Raw genomic sequence first — 20,452 nt, forward strand, 5'->3', positions numbered from 1 at the left:
CCCCACCCTCCATAGTTAGCAAGTTGCTGGTACGCTGCGTTGGGGCTGGAAGTGTGGCAACGCTTGTGGGTTATGCAGCGCATTACCCGCTGATTGAATTCCACTGTACGTTTCGATATACATGTGACAAACAAAGCCTATCTTTATCACATGCCTGATACAGATAGGCCTGACCTGCTGAGATCCTCCAGCGTTTTGTACGAGCTTCTCAGGCAATTTTCTCGCCATGGTGGCTGAAAATGGATATCCAGTTAATCCCAGTTCTCAGCCTCTGGCCCGCTACACAGTAACTCTTTAAAAGTGCCTACTCCCACTTGGGCTCTAGATTTCAACTGACATCTCCTCACATTACATCAGTAATCTGTTAGTTTTTGACATCTCATCTCCGATCTGAGCTCACTTCCTGATTTTATTTTCCGATTTTATGTCCCTTCACCTTACTATCCAGAACCCAAAGAGTCTTTCCGGAGAGGTGCGAGGGGTTTATGGCCACAGAGGTGGAAAATGAGGTCACATAACTGACACCAGGCATCAGGGTAGCTGAGAGACAGTAAACGTGGACGTCATGAACATGTACTTCTGCCTCCCACAGCTCCACTTTCCTTTCCCATCTCAAAGGCATGCAATTAGTCACTTAATAGGCCATTGTAAATGGTTCCTTGGACTTTGATCTTAAACCAGTAAAGGCCCTATGATGTTCTGCCAACCTTTTAACCTACTCTAATATCAATCTAACCCAGGTGCTCCCAACCTTTTTTATGCCATGGGCGAAAACCATTAACCAAGAGGTCAGTGAATCTGAGATTGGGAACCCCTAATCTAACCCTTCCCTTCCCCACAGCCCACATTTTTCTTTCATCCATGCCAACTAAGGGTCTCTCAAATGACCCTATTGCCTCTATGGCCACCCCTGGTAACACCATCCTCTGAGTGAAGAAAAGAACACCTTTAATATTCCTCACTATTCTTTCCTCCAGTCACCTTAAAATCATGCACCCTCGAATTATCCACTTACAGCCTGGGAGAAAGATGATGTCGGTTCACTCAACCTATGTCTCTTATCATCTTGTACACCTCCAACAAGTTGCCTCTCATCTGCCTTCACTCCACAGATAAAAGCCCTAGCTCGCTCAAACTTTCCCTCATTAGACACGCTCTCCAATCCAGGCAGCGTCCTATTAATTCTCCGCTGCATTTTCTCCAAGGTCTCCACGTCCTTATCATCATGAGGTGACCAGAGCTGAAGTAGAATCTAGGGTGGGGTGGTGGTGCTGGTGTGAATGTGGAGACTATCGGTCACAAGAAATATTACTGGGGGATGGTTCTGTATCCTGTGTGGGGTTGAAACACCAAAAGGGTAAGATAGAAATGATAAGGTATTCACACTATAAAGACCTAATCATGCCAGATTAGCAGTGAAGAGTTAGTGCATAGCAAAGTGACCAAAACCCAAGCAATGCCACAAACACAAACTGTCAATAAAACCGAAGAGCTAGTTGTTGTCATCAAGGTCAGAAAACCCACATTGAAGAGAAAATCTGCAGGTGTTGGAAATCCGAGCAACACTCACAAAATGCTGGAGGAACTCAGCAGGCCAGGCAGCATCCATGGAAAAGAGTACAGTCGGTATTTCGGGCTGAAACGTAGGTGCTGCCTGGCCTGCTCGGTTCCTCCAGCGGTCACCAGGTACTCTGTTCAATACTAAGTACATATTATGCTGGTGGTGGATCACATCAGGTCAGACAACGCCTATAGAGGGGAATAAACAAGTTGGCGCTTTGCTCTGACCATTCATCAGGAGGCCTGAGCTGCTGAGTTTCTTCGTCCTTTTGTGTGTGCTGCTCTGAATTTCCAGCATTTGTAGAAACACTTGCATTTTTCATTCTTTTACCTCACTGTTTTTGGGCACAAAATAATAAAGTCAGTTTGAAACTTGAAAGATACAATAGTTGGTCAAAGGGCTTGTTCATGTGCAAACTGTCCAAGTTCATGAGATGCTCGAAGTACAGTGAGCAGGTTTAGGCTCCATTACGTGTTAGCATTTATTTTGAAAGGACTAGAATATAAAAGCAAGGATGTAACGCTGAGGCTTTATAAGGTAGTGGTAAGACCTAGAGTGAGCAAAATTGTACTGGCATTGGAGAGAGTCCAGAGGAGCTTCACAAGAATTAGCCTGGGAATGAAAGGGTTAACGTGTGAGGAGTGTTTGGGATGTTTCAGTAGTGGGAGAGTCTAAGACCAGAGGGCACAGACTCAGAATACAAACACGTCCATTCAGAACAAGGACGAGAAGGAATTTCTTTAGCCGAAGGAAGGTGAATCTGTGAAATTCATCTGTGGAGGTCAAGTCATTGGGCACATTTAAAGTCGAGGTTGATATGTACTTAATTAGTCTGGGTGTAAAAGTTATGGAAAAAAGGTAGGAGAATAGCGTTGAGAGGGAAAATAAATCAGCTGTGATCGAACGGTGGATCACTCAAATGGTGGAATAGGCCCGGTTTTGTTCGTACATCTGAAGGGAACTATACTTTTTCCCTTCCCATCTGTAATCCGTTGGCATCCAAAGTAATTGTGGATTTTATGACATGAATAAGATCATTTCACTCTCACCTCTGAGATTAAACCACAGGACTTGGGCCCCTCCCCCAACCCAACAAGCATCCGAACCCTTACCTCAGATGGTCGTCTGGTGTCCAATTCAGTTTCTCGCGTTCTTCCGGCCTCTGTGTCCATAAACGCCGCAGGCAACTGTATTTTGGAGAGCGTCACACAGCACATCTTCAGGATCTTTGTTAACTCTTGCAGATTTAGGCTTTCCATGTGTTCCATCAAACACTGTACAACGTGACACAGCATTTGAGGGAGAAACTGAGTCTGAACCTCAATGTACAGCTCCTGAGGGCAATGGTGAAAATAAAACATTAAAAAAATACTCAAGTAACAAGGAAAACAATTTTTGACCTCCATGGGTAAAACAGTAAACAAATATGTCCTCATCCCCAGACCATTACAATATTCATCTCTGCCTTTCAACAGCTGTCTGCCCCTCTCACTCAATGACACATTCTTAAAACAAACACTATATTGAGCAAAGATGGCACTGGTAAAGCACAGCATCGACTTGCTGGTAGCAAAACAAACAAAAAAAAACTACAGATTACTGTATCTATCACAGATTTTCTCAGATATGACCACTGCAATCAATAGCCTATAATTTCCATTTCAGAGTTGAGCCCCTGAACTGCCTGCATGACCTGGCATCTTTGCGGTGCGAACTGAAGTCTCCACGGTGCCGCACAGTGATGGAGTGGTGGGTACGGGCTGAATTGAGGCAGCGGGGCCCGGCTCAGGTGCGGGGAATGAACCAAGGTTTTGCCATTGCCGGAGCAGACTTGGAGGCAATTCAATGCTGCAGTGATAACTGGTTTTGTGGCTGTGGAGTCACTTTTGTGAACTTCAGCTCTGAACTTTATTTGCTGACTTCTGTCGTTTGCACAATTTGTTATTTTTCTGCACATTAAGTGCTTGGCAGTCTTGTTTTAGTGGGTTCCATTGGGTTTCTTTGTTTAGTGGCTGCCTGTAAGGAGACGAATCTCAAGGTTGTATACAATATACATACTTTGATAATAAATGCACGTTGAACTTCAACACAATTGAAAAATTAAACATAAATTAGTCTATAACTCAAAATAAAAAGCAGATCTTTCAATGTTTTGATTTTTCTTCATAGTGACAAGCATTTTCAATTTTATGCTAAATGAATCTCAACAGAAATGATGGAAGTTGTTAAATGAATCGTACCTTCTGAACACAGGTCCGTGAGGCAAGTTAATGAGAACAAAGAGAAAGACAAGTTTATCTGCAGCAGTTCCAAAGGCCCTGTGGAATCAGATTCATAGAATTGTACAGCATGGAAACAGGCCCTTTGGCCCATCTTGCCCATGCTGACCAAGCTGTTCGCCTGAGCTGGTCCCTTATCCCTCTCCAGGGGTTCCCAACCTCTGGGATGCCATGGACCCCGAAAATAACCGGGGGGAGTCTGAGAACCCCAGGTTGGTAACCCCTGCCTTGAACCTTTCCAATGCACGTCCCTCTCCAAATCTTTTTTTAAATATTGTTTTCCTACCACCTCCCCTAATTTTTTCCCTGCTCATTTTGAATATATGCCCCCTTGTTTTAGACTCTCTACCCTCGGCTTAGCAAACCCCACTCCCCGATCAGGGATCAGGGTTACATGAAGCCATGGCAGCAGGTGGTGGATGTTCGTGTGAGCAGTTGGTGAAGATCACAAGTCCTGGTTATGCGACCAGGCAGACCAGCTCCGAAGAGTATTGATAATAGCTGGGGCCATCCGTTTTGTAAAGACACTGCCCAGAAGAAGACAATGACCAACCACTTCTGTAGAGAAATTTGTAAATTTGTGGCTGAACCAGTGAAACTCTGGGACATTCTGTGGAGTCGTTACCTAATTGCAAGTTCTAATGTCATGCTGGTTACAGACACCAGATGGCAATGGTAGGATTCTATGCTAAAAATTACCTGGAGACTGAAGTAAATTTTAAGGATCACTGGTCAAACACTAGCAGGTTAGAAGAGCTGAGAATATAACTGATAATGTGGCCCTTTGTGACTCATAGAAACATAGAAAATCTACAGCACAATACAGGCCCTTCGGCCCACCAAGTTGTACCAAACATGACTCTACCTTAGAGATTACTAGGCTTATCTAAAGCCCTCTATTTTTCTAATCTCCATGTACCTATCCAAAAGTCTCTTAAAAGACCCTACTGTATCCGCCTCCACCACCGTTGCTAGCAGCCCATTCCACGCACTCACCGCTCTCTGAGTAAAAAAAGCTTACCCCTGACATTTCCTCTCTACCTACTCCCCAGCATCTTAAACCTGTGTCCTCTTGTGGCAACCATTTCAGCCCTGGGAAAAAGCCTCTGACTATCCACACGATCAACGCCTCTCATCATCTTGTACACCTCTATTAGGTCACCTCTCATCCTCCGTCACTCCAAGGAGAAAAGGGCGAGTTCACTCAACCTATTCTCATTAAGCATGTTCCCCAATCCAGGCAACATCCTTGTAAATCTCCTCTGCACCCTTTCTATGGCTTCCACATCCTTCCTGTAGTGAGGCGATCAGAACTGAGCACAGTACTCTAGGTGGAGTCTGACCAGGGTCCTATATAGCTGAAACATTACCTCTCGGCTCCTAAATTCAATTCCACGATTGATGAAGGCCAATACACCATATTCTTAACCACAGTCAACCTGCGCAGCAGCTTTGAGTGTCCTATGGATTTGAACCCCAAGACGCCTCTGATCCTCCACACTGCCAAGAGTCTTACCATTAATAGTATACTCTGCCATCATCCTTGACCTACCAAAATGAATCACCTCACACTTATCTATGTTGAACTCCATCTGCCATTTCTCAACCCAATAATGCATCCTATCAATGTCCCACTGTAATCTCTGACAGCCCTCCACACTATCCACAACACCCCCAACCTTTGTGTCATCAGCAGATTTACTAACCCATCCCTCTACTTCCTCATCCAGGTCATTCATAAAAATCACGAAGAGTAAGGGTCCCAGAACAGATCCCTGAGGCACTCCACTGGTGACTGACCTCCATGTAGAATATGACCTGACTACAACCACTCTTTGCCTTCTGTGGGCAAGCCAGTTCTGGATCCACAAAGCAATGTCTCCTTGGATCCCATGCCTTCTTACTTTCTCAATAAGCCTTGCATGGGGTACCTTATCAAATGCCTTGCTGAAATCCATATAGATTACATCTACTGCTCTTCCTTCATCTGCTTCATCATATGAAGAATTCCGTATGTGATTTCTTCAACACAGTGACAAAAAAATCTGCTGGAGGAACTCAAATGGGGAAGGAACTGTTCTTACTGCTGTCTCTTCTTAGATTAGACGAACTTCATTTGTCACATACACATCGCAACATACAGTGAAACACTTTGTTTGCATCAACAATTAACACAAGCCGAGGATTTGCTGGAGACAACTCATAAGGGTCATCGTGATTCCAGTGCCAACATAGTATACCACAACAACACAAGATACAAGTGTAGAATTACGCCATTTGGTCCACTACGTCTGCTCCCCATTCCTTCCATCATGGCTGATTTATTATCTGCCTCAACCCCATTCTCCGGCCTTCACTCCGTAACCTTTCATGGCCTGACCGGTCAAGAACCCATCAACTCTGCCTTAAACATATCCAATGACTTGGCCTGCACAGCCATCTGTGGTGATGAGCTCCACAGATTCACCAACCTCTGGCAAAAGAAATGCCTCCTCATCTGTTCTAAATAAACGTCCTTTTATTCTGAGGGCATCCCTTCTGGTCCTTGACTCCCTCACTATAAAAAAAAATCCTCTCCACATCCACTCTATTTAGGCCTCTCAATATTCGATGGGTTTCAATGAGATCCTCCTCAGTCTTCTAAACTCCAGCAAGTACAGACCCATCAAACTCTCCTCATACATTAACCCTTTCATTCCCGAAATTATTCTCATGAACCTCCTCTGGACCTCTCCAATGCCACATCTTTTCTTAGCTCAGGAGCCCAAAACTGCTCACAACACTCCAAGTGCAGTCTGACCCGTCCCTTATAAAGCCTCAGCATTACATACTCGCTTTTATATTCTCATCCTCTTGAAACGAACACTAACACTGCATTTGCCTTCCTTATCACCGACTTAACCTGCAAGTTAACCTTTGGGGAATTCTGCACAAGGACTCCCAAGTCCATTTGCACCTCTGATTTTTGAAGTTTCTCCCCATTTAGGAACCAGTCCATGCCTTTATTCATTCGACCAAACAGCCTGACCATACACTTCCCCACACTATATTCCATCTGCCACTTTGCCCATTCTCCTGATCTATCTAAGTCCTTCTGCAGATTCCTACTTCCTCAAGTTTGTGGACAATACAAAAATAGTCGGGAGGGCAATCCCTCTCCCTCCACCTATCTTTGTATTATCCACAAACTTGGCCACAAAGACATCCAAATAATTGACATCTAACATGAAAAGAAGTGGTCCGAATTCTGACTCTTGCAGAACACTACTAGTCACTGGCAGCCAACCAGAAATGACCCTATTTATTCTTACTCTTTGCCTCCAGCCAGTCAGTCAATCTTATATCCATGCAAATATCTTCCCTGTAATTTCATGTGCTCTTATCTTGCTAAGCAGCCTCATGTGTGGCGCCTTGTCAAAGGCCTTCTGAAAATCCAAGTAAACAACATCCAGTGACTCTCCTTAGTCCATCCAGCTCGTTACCACTTACTAACCCTAACTGGTTTATCCTTTGGAATGTGGGAGGAAACCAGAATATGTAGAAGAAACCCCTAGGGTCACAGGGAGAACCTACAAACTCCTTATAAACAGCAGGAAGAAATGAACCCCAATTGCTGGCACTGTACATGCAACATTACTGTGCAAAATCAGGACAGACAGAAACCAAAAGCAACACATACAACACGCTGGAGGAACTCAGCAGATCAGGCAGCATCCATGGAAACGAGCAGTCAACGTTTCGGGCTGAGACCCTTCGTCCAAACATTGACTACTCGTTTCCACGGATGCTGCCCGACCTGCTGAGTTCCTCCAGCGTGTTGTGTGTGTTGCTTTGACCCCAGCATCTGCAGTGTACTTTGTACTTAAGAAACCAGAAGCAACTGGTTTACTGAATCGAGGTCACAGCTCTGGGAAATGAGGAGTTAAAAGACCTGTATGTGGATGACGGAGGTAGAGAGAGGTGAAAACAAAAGATTAGTAGATAAAGCCTGACAAGGGTAAAGGGAAAGTGAAGGTGGAGATAGGAACTGATGGGATGCAAGCAGGAACACATTGCTGGAATCAGTTCAGTAAGGAAGGTGACAAATGGAACCATAGAGTCATAGAGAAGTACAGCGCAGAAACAGGCCTTTTGGCCCATCTAGTCTATGCTGAAAACCATTTAAACTGCCTACTTTCAAAGACCTGCACTGGGACCCTAGCCCTCCATACTCTTACCATCCATGTACCTATCCAAACTTCACCTAAACGTTGAAATCAAGCTCGCATGGACCACATGCTGGCAGCTCATTCCACACTCTCACAACCCTCTGGAGTGGAGAAGTTTCCCCTCATGTTCCCCTTAAACTTCTCACCTTTTACCCTTAAGCTATGACACCTAGTTGTTGTCCCCCCCAATTGCACCCAAGTGGAAAAAGCCTGCTTACATTTACCCTATCTATACCCCTCATAATTTTGTATATCTGTATCAAATCTCCTCTCAATCTTCTATGTTCTAAGTAGATATGGATAGGTGCAATGGACAGTATGCATATGATGGGCCAAAGGGTCTGTTTTTGTGCTCTACATTTCTATAACTAGGACACTGCACTACTCAATGTCTATTACTAGGTCAGGTTCCCGATGACATTATTATTCTGTGATTTGCTTTGTTCAAACTCCCCACATTGCAATATCTCAATTTCAATTACTGTGGAACATCCTGAGAATACACATCACATACATACAACTCTGCTCAGTAATCAAATTCAGAAACTTAAATCAGCCTAAACAGCATTTAATACCGTAAACAAGAGACCCTGCAGTTGCTGGGGAACGCAGAAGTAACACACACACACACACACACACACACACACACAAAACATGCTGGGGGTATTCAGCATGTCAGGCAGAACCTATGGAGAGGGATAAACAGTCAACATTTCAACTGAGACCCTTCCATCGGGACTGAAAAGGAAGGGGCAAAAGCCAGAATAAGGAGGTGGGGGTGGGGATGGGGAAGGAGTACAACCTGGCAGGTGACAGTGAAGACAAGTGAGGGGAAGATGGGTGCTGAGGTGAGAAGCTGGTAGGTGGAAGAGGTAAAATGCTGAAGGAGGAAGAATCCAATAGGATAGTGGACCATGGGAGAAAGGGAAGTTGGAGGGGCACCAGAGGGAGGTGATGGGCGGGCGAGGAGAAGGGAAGAGGGAGAAGGGAAGGGGTAAAAGGAAAGCCAGTCACAAACAAGAGAAAATCCATAGATTCTTGAAATTCAAGCAACGCACACAAAATGCTGGAGGAACTCAGCAGATCAGATACCATCTACGGAACAGAGTATGGTTGATGCTGCTGAAAGCCCAAAACGTCAAATGGACTCTTTTCCATAGATGCTGCCTGGCCTGCTGAGTTCCTTCAGCATTTTGTGTGTGTGTTACTCTTAAATAGTGTAAAGTAGTAACAAATAACAGGAGGAAATCAAGTTTTCTGTGAACAGGGAACCACCGTGGTCCTGTTCTGCACATCAGATCAATATCAACATACCAGTGGGATGACTTCTAACAGGAACACTAACAAAGTGCAGAGTTCTTCAACTGTGGGAGGGGGACTTGCATCTTCCTCTGCCACCTGGCTCATCACTTGAGATCTGTTCCTGTAAGTCAGAAAACATTGCCCTTCATTCCTCACGTTATTTCAACAGTGGTGCACGGTTCATTACTTGAAGCTTCAAGATAGCTGTTTGTTATGTCTTTGGTTTGTTGGTGTTACTTAAGAGAATGACCACCAATCCCCAACCACTGAGATTCAATAATACTTCAGAAGATATCAGGTACTGAAAGCCGAACATATGGCTTTAGAGTACTTGATAAATTCCTGGATCTTTCTTTTTGCTCTTCAGCCCACCTGGTCTGGAAGACTTCCACAGAAGAGAAATACAGAACATAAAGGCAGAGAGAGACAGAAGGATGAATGGGATCCAATTTGCTCGATGTTCTACTGTGGAAACATCCCGTTGTACAGGCAACGCCCAAACACATCCACTCAACACACCAGCTCCTGTTTTTGGCCCATGATACATCTGTCCTTACAGGATCAAAATCAGGTTTATTATCACTGTCCTAGTGCACTTGGTTAACTTGCAGGTTGAGTCAATGGTAAGGCATGCAAATACAATGTTAGCATTCATTTTGAGTCTTCAAGAATATAAGACCATGGAGGTAATACTGAGGCTTTACAAGGCATTGGTCAAACCGGACTTGCTACTGTGAGGAGCCTTGGGCCCTTACCTAAGAAAGCCTGTGCTGGCATTGGAGAAGGTCCAGAGAGGCTCATAAGAATGATCCCAGGCATGAAAGAGTTAATGTATGAGGAGCTCAGGGCCTGCACTCACTGGAGTTCAGAAGAATTATAGAGGGGGCTCTCATTGAAACATATCGAATGTTGAAAGGTCTGGAGATAGTGGATGCGGGGAGGATGTTTCCTGTAGTGGGAGTATCGAGAGGGCACAGCCTCACAATAGAAGGCCATCCCTTTAAAAGAGGCATGAGAAGGAATTCCTTTAGCCAGAGGGTGGTGAGGCTGTAGAACCCATTGCCACAAACACCCGTGGAAGCCAAGTCATTTGGTATATTTAAAGCAGTTTGATAGGATCTTGATTAGTAAATGCATCAAAAGTAATGGAAGACTTCCTGTAACATTTGATGGAAGGAATGGGGTTGGAGGGATAATAAGTTAGCCATGATGGTGGGGCAGCCTTTTTTGGCCCAATGGCCTAATTCTGCCTCTATGTTTTATGTCTTATAGGGTTTTATATGTTGTGAAATGCATTGTTTTTGTGGCATCAGTGCTGTGCAAAAACTTCCATTTTGACATTGATACTTTGTAAATGGGGTAGAAAAGGAATAATGGGGTAGTGTTCACTGATTTTAGAAACCTGATGATAGTAGAGGGATATTCTAGAGACTGTTTAGCATGAAAATCCCAGCAGATAGAACCATAGAACATTACAGCACAGAAACGGATCAGCAGTTTCTGAGATACTCAAACCACCTCATCTGGCACCAACAATCATTCCACTGTCAAAGTCACTTAGGTCACATTTCGTCCCCATTCTGATGTTTGGTCTGAAGAACAACTGAAGCTCTTGACCTCATGTGCATGCTTTACTGAGTTGAGATGCTGCCACATTATTGGCTGATATTTACATCAAAGAGCAGGAGTACAAGTGACCACTGAGTGTATTTCCTAACCTTGATACTCCTCCCAAAATCCATGGCTTTCACAATTTTCAGGGTTAAAGTTTATCTGTCATTTCTTTGCCCAGTTTACTAACTGATTTGTGTTGTTAATGACTGTGTTGCTCATCATCATTATTACCAATCTTCATGTTGTCTGGCAATTTCTTAATACCTTCTATATTCATGTACAGATATTAATATATATAGAATCAACAGTAAAGGTCCTGGTGTCAGTCTCTACAGGACTACCATTTGTCAAGAGCTTTCAATTGCAAATCATTTCAACCATCATCCTGTTTCCTTTCATCAAGCCAATTCTGGATTCAATTTGCCAAAAAGCACTGGATCCCTTAGGCTCTAACCTTTTGGACCTGTCACCCATGTAAAATCCTGTTAAAAGCCCTTAAGTCCACATAGGCATCATCAACCAAACCAACCTCTTTGAATTTCTTTAATAATGAATGTAGTCAAAGAGGAACTCCCTCTTAACACAGTCAAGCCTCAACTCCTTAAGCTGAAAACACACACTCAACGATTCAGAAACTGCTTCTTCCACTCCAACATCTCAGGACATTCCATGAATCCATAAACACGGCCTCATTACTCCTTTTGATTGGCACTATTTACCTATTTTGTAATTTATGGTTTTTACACTCAACTACTACTGCAAAATTTCATGGAAAATAAGAAAGTGATAATAAACCAGATTCTAATCCTTGATGAATTAGTCAATCCAAATGCAGATTAATTCTGGCCTTCAAAAACATTCCATTTCCACGCCCTACCCACATACCCATTAAGTTCCCTACCACTGATACTCATAGAGCACTCGGGCATGTCAAATTGTTACTCAACCAAGTCCCATCGGGGGACGTCACATGATGACGTAGGATCCAGATGCTGGAACTCAGCCCTCCCATAAAAAAGTTAATAAATTAATGTTTAAGTGAAGAAAAGTTAATTAATACTTTTTTAAGGTTACTTATAAATTACTCTGGATTGTTTTAAGCTATGCCTCATAAACAGAGGACGAAGAAAATTACTACCGCGAAGACCGCTCAAGTTGGAACAGAATCAAGGCCTACTTCTACTGAAGAACCACGGACTCAGGTACAACACATCACCGGTGAAGCAGAAAAGGAGACCGTGGCAGCATCGGCCATTTCTAAAGGGAAAGATCAACGAGAACTGCGCAAGCGTAAAGGAACGAGCATGCGCAAAAGAGAGCAACTAGAACTACAAAACCCAGCAATGACTGAAACTGACAGTGAAAGTGAGTCTGAGAGAGAGCCGGACTCTCTGGAAAAATCAGACGAAGATGGAGAAGAAGATGAAAGTTCCTCTGAAAATACAAAAAAGACTTTGAGGCAAATAATGCATAAATTAGAAAAATTAAAAGCATTAAAAGTAATTAAAAGTAACCAAAAAGTAATTAAAGAAAAAATAACAAATATGGAGGCTAAGTTTGATAAAATGACAAAGAAACAGGAAAAAATGGAAAAGAAAATTACAGATTTGGATGTCAAAATGGAAGAAATGGATGGAAGAATGAAGAAGATGGAAGATGATAATGATGCCTGGACATCAGAAAGAAAACAACTCGTGGGAAAAATCGATAAGCTTGAAAATTTTAGTAGACGCAACAATATTAAAATTGTTGGACTTAAAGAAGGTACCGAAGGAGAAGACCCAATAAATTTTTTTCAAAAATGGATTCCTGAAAAATTGGAAATGGGAGAAGAAACTTTAATTGAGATTGAAAGCGTGCACAGAGCCTTAAGACCAAGATCTCAAGATGATCAAAATCCGCGATCAATTTTGATACGATGTTTAAGATACCAGGATAAAGAAAAGATTTTGAGGGCGGCTGCCCAGGGTGCTAAAAGAAGAAAAGGTCCGTTGATGATAGCAGAGAAACCAGTTCTTTTTAATCCTGATATAAGTTATAACCTTTTGAAGAGAAAGAAAGAATTTAATCCAGCTAAAAATATTTTACGGGAAAAAGGTTATAAGTTTTTAATGCGTCACCCAGCAACAATGATAATTTTTTTGGTGGAGGGAAAAAGATTTTTTTCTGATTATCAAGATGCGGAGGTGTTCGCACAAAAACTCCCATTTCTTCGCTAATTAAACGTAGAGATTTCTAAATGTAATGGTTAAAGACGAAGACAGAGAAAGCAAATGGAACTGATGGACATTTAAGGATGATATAAGGGAGAAAAGTAAAATTTTAGAAATATTAATTGAGAATAGTATGTTTTTTTTATATATATATATACTTTTTATGTTGCGGGGGGGCTGGGGAGCTTTGAAGCGGTTACTACGGGATTCACGTGTGTAATCATGGCGATTGCCATGACCCGTACAATAGAGGGGGGTAATGTGTTTTTTTTCTTTCACAACATTAGTAGGGGGGGTTTTGTTCTTTTCTTTATTTTCTATTTTTCTTCTATTCTTTTGCCTGGATGATTGGTGGGGACACACATAGCAACATGGAGACTTCTAAAAAGATTTCCCAGGATACAATGAAAGTTGAAAGATTAGGTATTATTATAGATTGGAGTAACATAAATAAAAATAATGACTAATTTATTGAATTTTTTAAGTTTTAATGTTAATGGGCTTAATGGACCAATAAAAAGAAAAAGAATTTTAACATATATTAAAAAAATGAAAATAGATATAGCTTTCTTACAAGAAACTCATTTAACGGATATAGAACATCAGAAATTAAAAAGAGACTGGGTTGGAAATGTTATTGCAGCTTCATTTAACTCAAAGGCAAGAGGAGTTGCAATTTTGGTTAATAAAAATTTACCAATTAAAATACAAAATGTATTAATTGATTCGGCAGGAAGATATTTAATTATACATTGTCAAATTTTTTCAGAACTATGGACTTATGAATATTTATGCACCAAATGAAAATGATGTAAAATTTATACAGGAGGTCTTTTTGAATTTGGCTAATGCACATGATAAAATATTAATAGGTGGAGATTTTAATTTTTGTTTAGATCCAGTTTTAGATAGATCAACAAAGGTTATTACAAAATCAAAAGTAGCAAAATTAACTCTATCATTGATGAAAGATTTAAATTTGATTGATATATGGAGAAGAATCAATCCAAAAGAAAGGGATTATTCATTTTATTCAAATAGACATAAAACATACTCAAGGATAGATTTTTTCCTATTATCAACAAATACTCAAGATAGAGTGAAAAATGTGGAATATAAAGCAAGAATATTGTCTGATCACTCTCCTTTAATAATGACAATGATAATGATAGATAAAGAGGAATCAATTTATAGATGGAGATTTAATTCAATTCTACTAAAACATCAAGATTTTTGTGATTTTATGAAAAAGCAAATTCAGTTCTTTTTAGATACAAATTTACATTCAGTTGATGATAAATTTATATTGTGGGAAGCAATGAAAGCATATTTGAGAGGCCAGATAATAAGTTATACTTCTAAAATTAAGAAGGAATATATGATAGAAATAGATCAATTGGAAAAAGAGATTATAAAATTAGAAAAAGAATCTCAAAGAAATATGACAGAAGAAAAACGAAGACAACTTATTAATAAGTTAAAATATAATACACTCCAGACATATCGAACAGAAAAAGCAATTATGAGAACTAAACAGAGATATTATGAACTAGGTGAAAGATCACATAAAGTTCTTGCATGGCAGTTAAAAACAGATCAGATTTCTAAAACAATAAATGCAATTCGAACAAAAGTGAATGAAATTACTTATAAGCCTCTAGAAATTAATGAGGCTTTTAAGAATTTTTATTCTGAGTTGTATAAATCAGAATCAAAGAATGATGACGTTAAGATAGAATTTTTATCACAAATAACTCTTCCAAAATTAAATACAGAAGAACAGAAGGGATTAGATATGCCTTTTACATTGAAGGAAGTTGAAGAAGCTTTGGGATCACTTCAAAGTAATAAATCTCCAGGAGAAGATGGTTTTCCACCTGAATTTTATAAAAAGTTTAAAGATTTATTAATTCCTCCTTTTATGGAGTTAATATATCAAGCGGAAAGAACGCATAAACTTCCAGAATCTTTTTCAACAGCTATTTTAATAGTATTGCCAAAAAAAGATAGAGACCTTTTAAAACCAACATCATTTCTTTATTAAACACCGATTATAAAATAATAGCAAAAATCTTATCTAATAGATTATCTAAATGCTTACCAAAATTTGCGCATATGGATCAAACAGGATTTATCAAAAATAGACAATCGGCAGATAATGTAACTCGGTTATTTAGTATAATCCATTTAGCACAAAAGAGGGAGGAAATGAGTGTGGCAGTTGCTTTAGATGCAGAAAAAGCATTTGATAGATTGGAATGGGATTTTTTATTTAAGGTACTGGAAAAATATGGATTAGGAACATCATTTATAAAATGGATTAAAACCTTAAATACTAATCCCAAAGCTAAAGTAGTGACAAATGGTCAAATTTCAACATCATTTCAGTTAACAAGATCAACTAGGCAAGGTTGTCCATTATCACCTGCTTTGTTTGTGTTGGCGATAGAACCACTAGCTGAATTAATTAGAATGGACCCAGATAGTAAGGGTTTCAGAGTTAATCAGGAAGAATACAAGATTAACTTATTTGCTGATGATGTTCTACTTTATTTAACAGATCCATTACATTCACTACGCAAATTATCTTATAGATTAGAAGAATATGGGAAAATATCGGGTTGTAAAATAAATTGGGATAAAAGTGAAATTTTACCTCTTACTAAAGGAGATTATAATCAATGTTGATTAATAACTCAATTTAGATGGCCAGCAAATGGTATAAAATATTTAGGTATAAGAGTTGATAATGATATAAAAAACTTATATAAATTAAATTATTTACCACTTTTAAAAAAAATTCAGGAAGATCTTGAAAAATGGATGGCATTACCAATAACATTAGTAGGTAGAGTAAATACTATAAAAATGAATATATTCCCTAGACTACAATATTTATTTCAATCATTACCAATACCATTACCCCAGAAGTTTTTTCAAGAGTTAAACAAATATGTGAGGAAATTCCTCTGGAAAGGTAAGATGTCAAGAATATCGTTGGAAAAATTGACATGGAAATTTGATCTAGGAGGATTACAACTTCCAAATTTTAAGAATTATTATAAAGCAAATCAACTTAGATTTATTGCATCTTTTTTCGAGAAAGATAAACCGGCATGGATTAGAATAGAATTAGATAAAATAGGAGAAAACGTACCAGAAGATTTTATATACAAATGGGAATCTAAATGGATACGGGAAAAGAAAGAATCTTCTATATTAAAACATTTGATTGACTTATGGAATAAGATAAATGTTGATAATGAGACAAAAAAATCTTTATTAGCAAAGAGATCTTTAATTCAAAATAGACTTATTCCTTTCACAATGGACAATCAACTTTTATATAATTGGATTCAAAAAGGGATTAGATATATAGGGAATTGTTTTGAAGGAGGTATATTAATGTCATTTGATCAATTAAAGAATAAATATAAAATATCAAATAACACTTCAATTTGTTACTTTCAATTAAGGGCTTATTTAAGAGAAAAATTAGGTCAAACAATGTTATTGCCGAAATCTAATGAAATAGAAACTTTAATTCAAAAAGGAAATATTAAAAAATTTATATCTTGTATGTATAATTTGATTCAAAGACAGGCAATTAAACAAGGAATCCATAAGTCAGGACAAAAATGGGAAAGTGATTTGAATATTAAAATTGAAGAAACAAATTGGTCAAGACTATGTCTTGATAGTATGACAAATACAATAAATGTTTGGTTAAGATTAGTGCAGTATAATTTTCTACATCAATTATATATTACACCACAAAAAATAAAAAAATTAAATCCAAATTTATCGGATCAGTGTTTCCGATGTAACCAAGAAACTGGTACTTTTTTACATTCGACATGGTCTTGCTCTAAAATTCAACCTTTTTGGACAAATTTAAGACTTTTACTGGAACAAATTACAGGAACACAATTTCCTCATAATCCAATATTACTTTTACTAGGTGATATTGAAGGGATAAAACCAAAAATCAAACTAAATAAGTATCAGAAAGAATTTATAAAAATTGCACTGGTAGTAGCCAAAAAAGCCATTGCAGTTACTTGGAAATCGGATACATAATTAAGTATAGACTCTTGGAAGAAAGAAATCTATGGCTGTATTCCATTAGAAAAAATTACTTATAATTTAAGAGATAAATATGAAACATTTCTGAAAATTTGGAGCCCTTATTTACAAAAGACAGGATTAAATATATAGATGCTCTGAAGATGAAACAATTGGTTATTAGGGGAAAGAAATAAATATACATATTAAAGTTATTATGAATTCCATGGAGCATGTGGAGATCTTCCAACAACCAGGCATTCTTTCTTTCTTTTTTTTTTCTTTCTTTCTCTTTTTTTTTCTATAGGGCAGTTAGGGGGGAGGGGGTAAGGGTTATATACATTTTTTTTTCATACTTTACTTTGTAACTATTTAAAAATGCAATAAAAAAAGTTTTCAAAAAAAAAACCAAGTCCCATCAACCCACACCTGGACTACAGCTCTCCATCCCCTTCCCAACCATGTATCCATGATGTTAGACCCACTGGGCTGTGATTATGTTACTTACTACACAACACTTGTTGAGTTAGCACCACACTACTGGAGCCACAATGACTCTGTCTCATCCCAAATTTACCTGATGCAGTCCTCGAAGAGTCTAGTGACATAATCCCACAAGAAGTCTGTGCTCAGCGAGCCGATCAGTACGTTCACTGTCTTTATTGCTTCCAATACGTTCTTATTTTCTTTCATTTTGCTGGAGAGGGAAGATAAAGATTTGTGAGCTGGCCATGAAAATGCCACTGCATCCCACCACCTTTTTGAAGATGAATGACGTTTCTTTGTTCTACTCAGAATGCCCACCAGGAAATGAATTGCAGGATAGAATTTGGTGACACATACACACACTTTGATAATAAATTTCCTTTGAACTTGTATTGAAAACATCCTGACAGAATTAAGCAAACTAAACTGGAGTTTAGGATCAACAAGACCATTGAAAAGAAATAGCAAATGCAACTGCAGTTGAGGAAAGCAACAAGCCTGTAGAGAAGAACATCGATGAGACACCAACAGCTGAAGACATTCTACCAGCAGTTTATTAGCATGCATTACAGTTTATGCATCTAGACTCCAATAGAACAGTTCAAAGCAAATTTATTATCAAAACGTTTATTATTATCACCATATACAATCCTAAGAATCGTTATCTCGCAGGCATGCACAGTCAATCCAGAAACACAATAGAATCAATGAAAGACCACACTCAACAGGACAACCAACCAACTTGCAAAAGACAACAAACTGTCTAAATACAAAAAAAAAGTAATAAACATACAAACAATAAATATAGAGAACACAAGATGAAGAGTCCTTGATAGTGAGTCCACAGCTTGTGGGAATAGTAGTGATGGGGCAAGTGAAGTTATCCTCATTGGTTCAGGAGCCTGATGGTTGAGGGGTAGTAACTGTTCCTGAACCTGGTGGTGAGAGTCCTGAGACTCACCCTGATGGAAGCAGTGAAAAGAGAGCATGGCCTGGGTGGAGAGGGCTCCAGGATGATGCATGTTGCTTTCCTGCGACATTATTCAGTGTAGATGTGCTCAGTGGTGGGGAGGGCTTTACCCATGATGGACTGGACCATAACCACTACTTTTCATAGGATTTTCTATTCAAGGGATTTGCTGTTTCCATGCCAGGCCATGATGCAACCAGTCAATGTGCTGATCCACATACATCTACAGAGATTTGTCAAAGATTTAAATCTCATGCTGAATCCTCAGAAACTTCCAAGGAAGTAGAGGCACTGCCGTGCTTTTCTCATAATGGTCCTTATGGGCTGGGCTCAGGACGGGTTCTCTGAGATGCTAACACCGAGGACCCTCTCCACCTCTAATGAGGACTGGCTCACGGACTTACAGTTTCCTCCCACAGAATCAGTTCCTTGGTCTTGCTGACATTTCTATTACCCTCCTATATGGTGATCTGTTACCACCTTTGATTTGCCCAACGACTGTGGTGTCATCAGCAAACTTAAATATAGGATTCAAGCTATGGTTAGCCTCATGGTCATAAATGTAAAGCGAGGGGGCTAAGCACATAGACTCGTGGTGTACCTGTTCTGAGGAAGATAATGGAGGAGATGTTTCTGCCAATCCAAATTAACTCGGGAACCATTATCTGTACCTTAAGATCAGACTTTCATTCTGACTTGATTGAACATCTAAATCCAGCAGCAGTTTGCAGATGGAGTAAAATGCTCTAATCACTTCCAGCAGCAAGTCCTCAATGACCTGTGGGCCTGACAAAGGGACAAATGATTAATTCACAGGGCAGTGATCTGTTCCTGTTATCAATGAGCAGGTTAAAAATCTGCAAACCCTAATCACAATGAGTATCCGATTACTCCACTACACTTGAAATTAAACACACGCACACACAAAGTGCCTATAAAAAGTATTCACTCCCCTCCCCCCCCCCCGGAAGTTTTCATGTTTAACTCTTTTACAATATTGAATCACAGTGGATTTAATTTGGCTTATTTTGACACTGATTAACAGAAAAGAACTTCTGTGTCAAGTGAAAAAAGATTTCCACAAAGTGATCTAAATTAATTACAAATATAAAACTCAAAATAATGGATTGCATTAGTATTCCCCCCCCCCCTTTCATACAGCACACCAAATCATGGCTGGTGCAGCCAATTGGTTTCAGAAGTCACAGTATTAGTTAAATGGAGATCACCTGTGTTCAGTCAAGGTGTTTCAATTCATTGAGGTAAAAATACACCTGTATCTGGAAGGTCCAACTGATGGCGAGCCATAATCCTGACAAAAACTACACCATGAAGACAAAAGAACACTCCAAGCAACTCCATTAAAGGTTATTGAAAAGCACAAGTCAGGAGGTGGATACAAAAACATTTCCAAGTCCCTTGGAGTACAGTTAAGTCAATCATCAAGAAATGGATAGCATGTAAATCTGCCTAGAGCAGGCCATCCTCAAAAACTGAGTGACCATGCAAGGGGACTAGTGAGGGAGGCCAGCAAGAGGCCTGTGACAACTCTGAAGGAGTTACAAGCTCCAGTGGCTGAGATGGGAGAGACTGCACGTACAACAACTGTTCAATACATTGGAGGAACTTAGAAGGCTCGGCAGCATCTATGGAAAAGAGTACAGTCATTGTTTCAGGCCAAGATCCTTTGGCAGGACTCCAGCATTTTGTGCCGGTTGCTCGGATTTCCAGCATTTGCAGATTTTCTCCTATTT

At 39.7% G+C, this 20,452-nt stretch overlaps 1 protein-coding gene across 3 annotated transcripts in view; it reads right to left on the reverse strand.

Annotated features, from left to right (window-relative positions):
- dop1b (DOP1 leucine zipper like protein B) overlaps positions 1-20,452 on the reverse strand; it is a 204,075-nt gene that overhangs the window by 129,622 nt on the left and 54,001 nt on the right. For all 3 annotated transcript variants that reach the window (XM_059968854.1, XM_059968855.1, XM_059968856.1), the window contains 4 exons: positions 19,370-19,484; positions 17,820-17,939; positions 9,363-9,471; positions 2,674-2,895 (listed from right to left, as the gene is read on the reverse strand). In XM_059968854.1, the coding sequence (XP_059824837.1) occupies positions 2,674-2,895; positions 9,363-9,471; positions 17,820-17,939; positions 19,370-19,484 (566 nt within the window). The remainder of the gene's footprint in view (positions 1-2,673; positions 2,896-9,362; positions 9,472-17,819; positions 17,940-19,369; positions 19,485-20,452) is intronic.

Source organism: Hypanus sabinus, chromosome 4, assembly GCF_030144855.1.
Source record: "Hypanus sabinus isolate sHypSab1 chromosome 4, sHypSab1.hap1, whole genome shotgun sequence".
NCBI classification, from domain to species: Eukaryota; Metazoa; Chordata; class Chondrichthyes; order Myliobatiformes; family Dasyatidae; genus Hypanus; species Hypanus sabinus.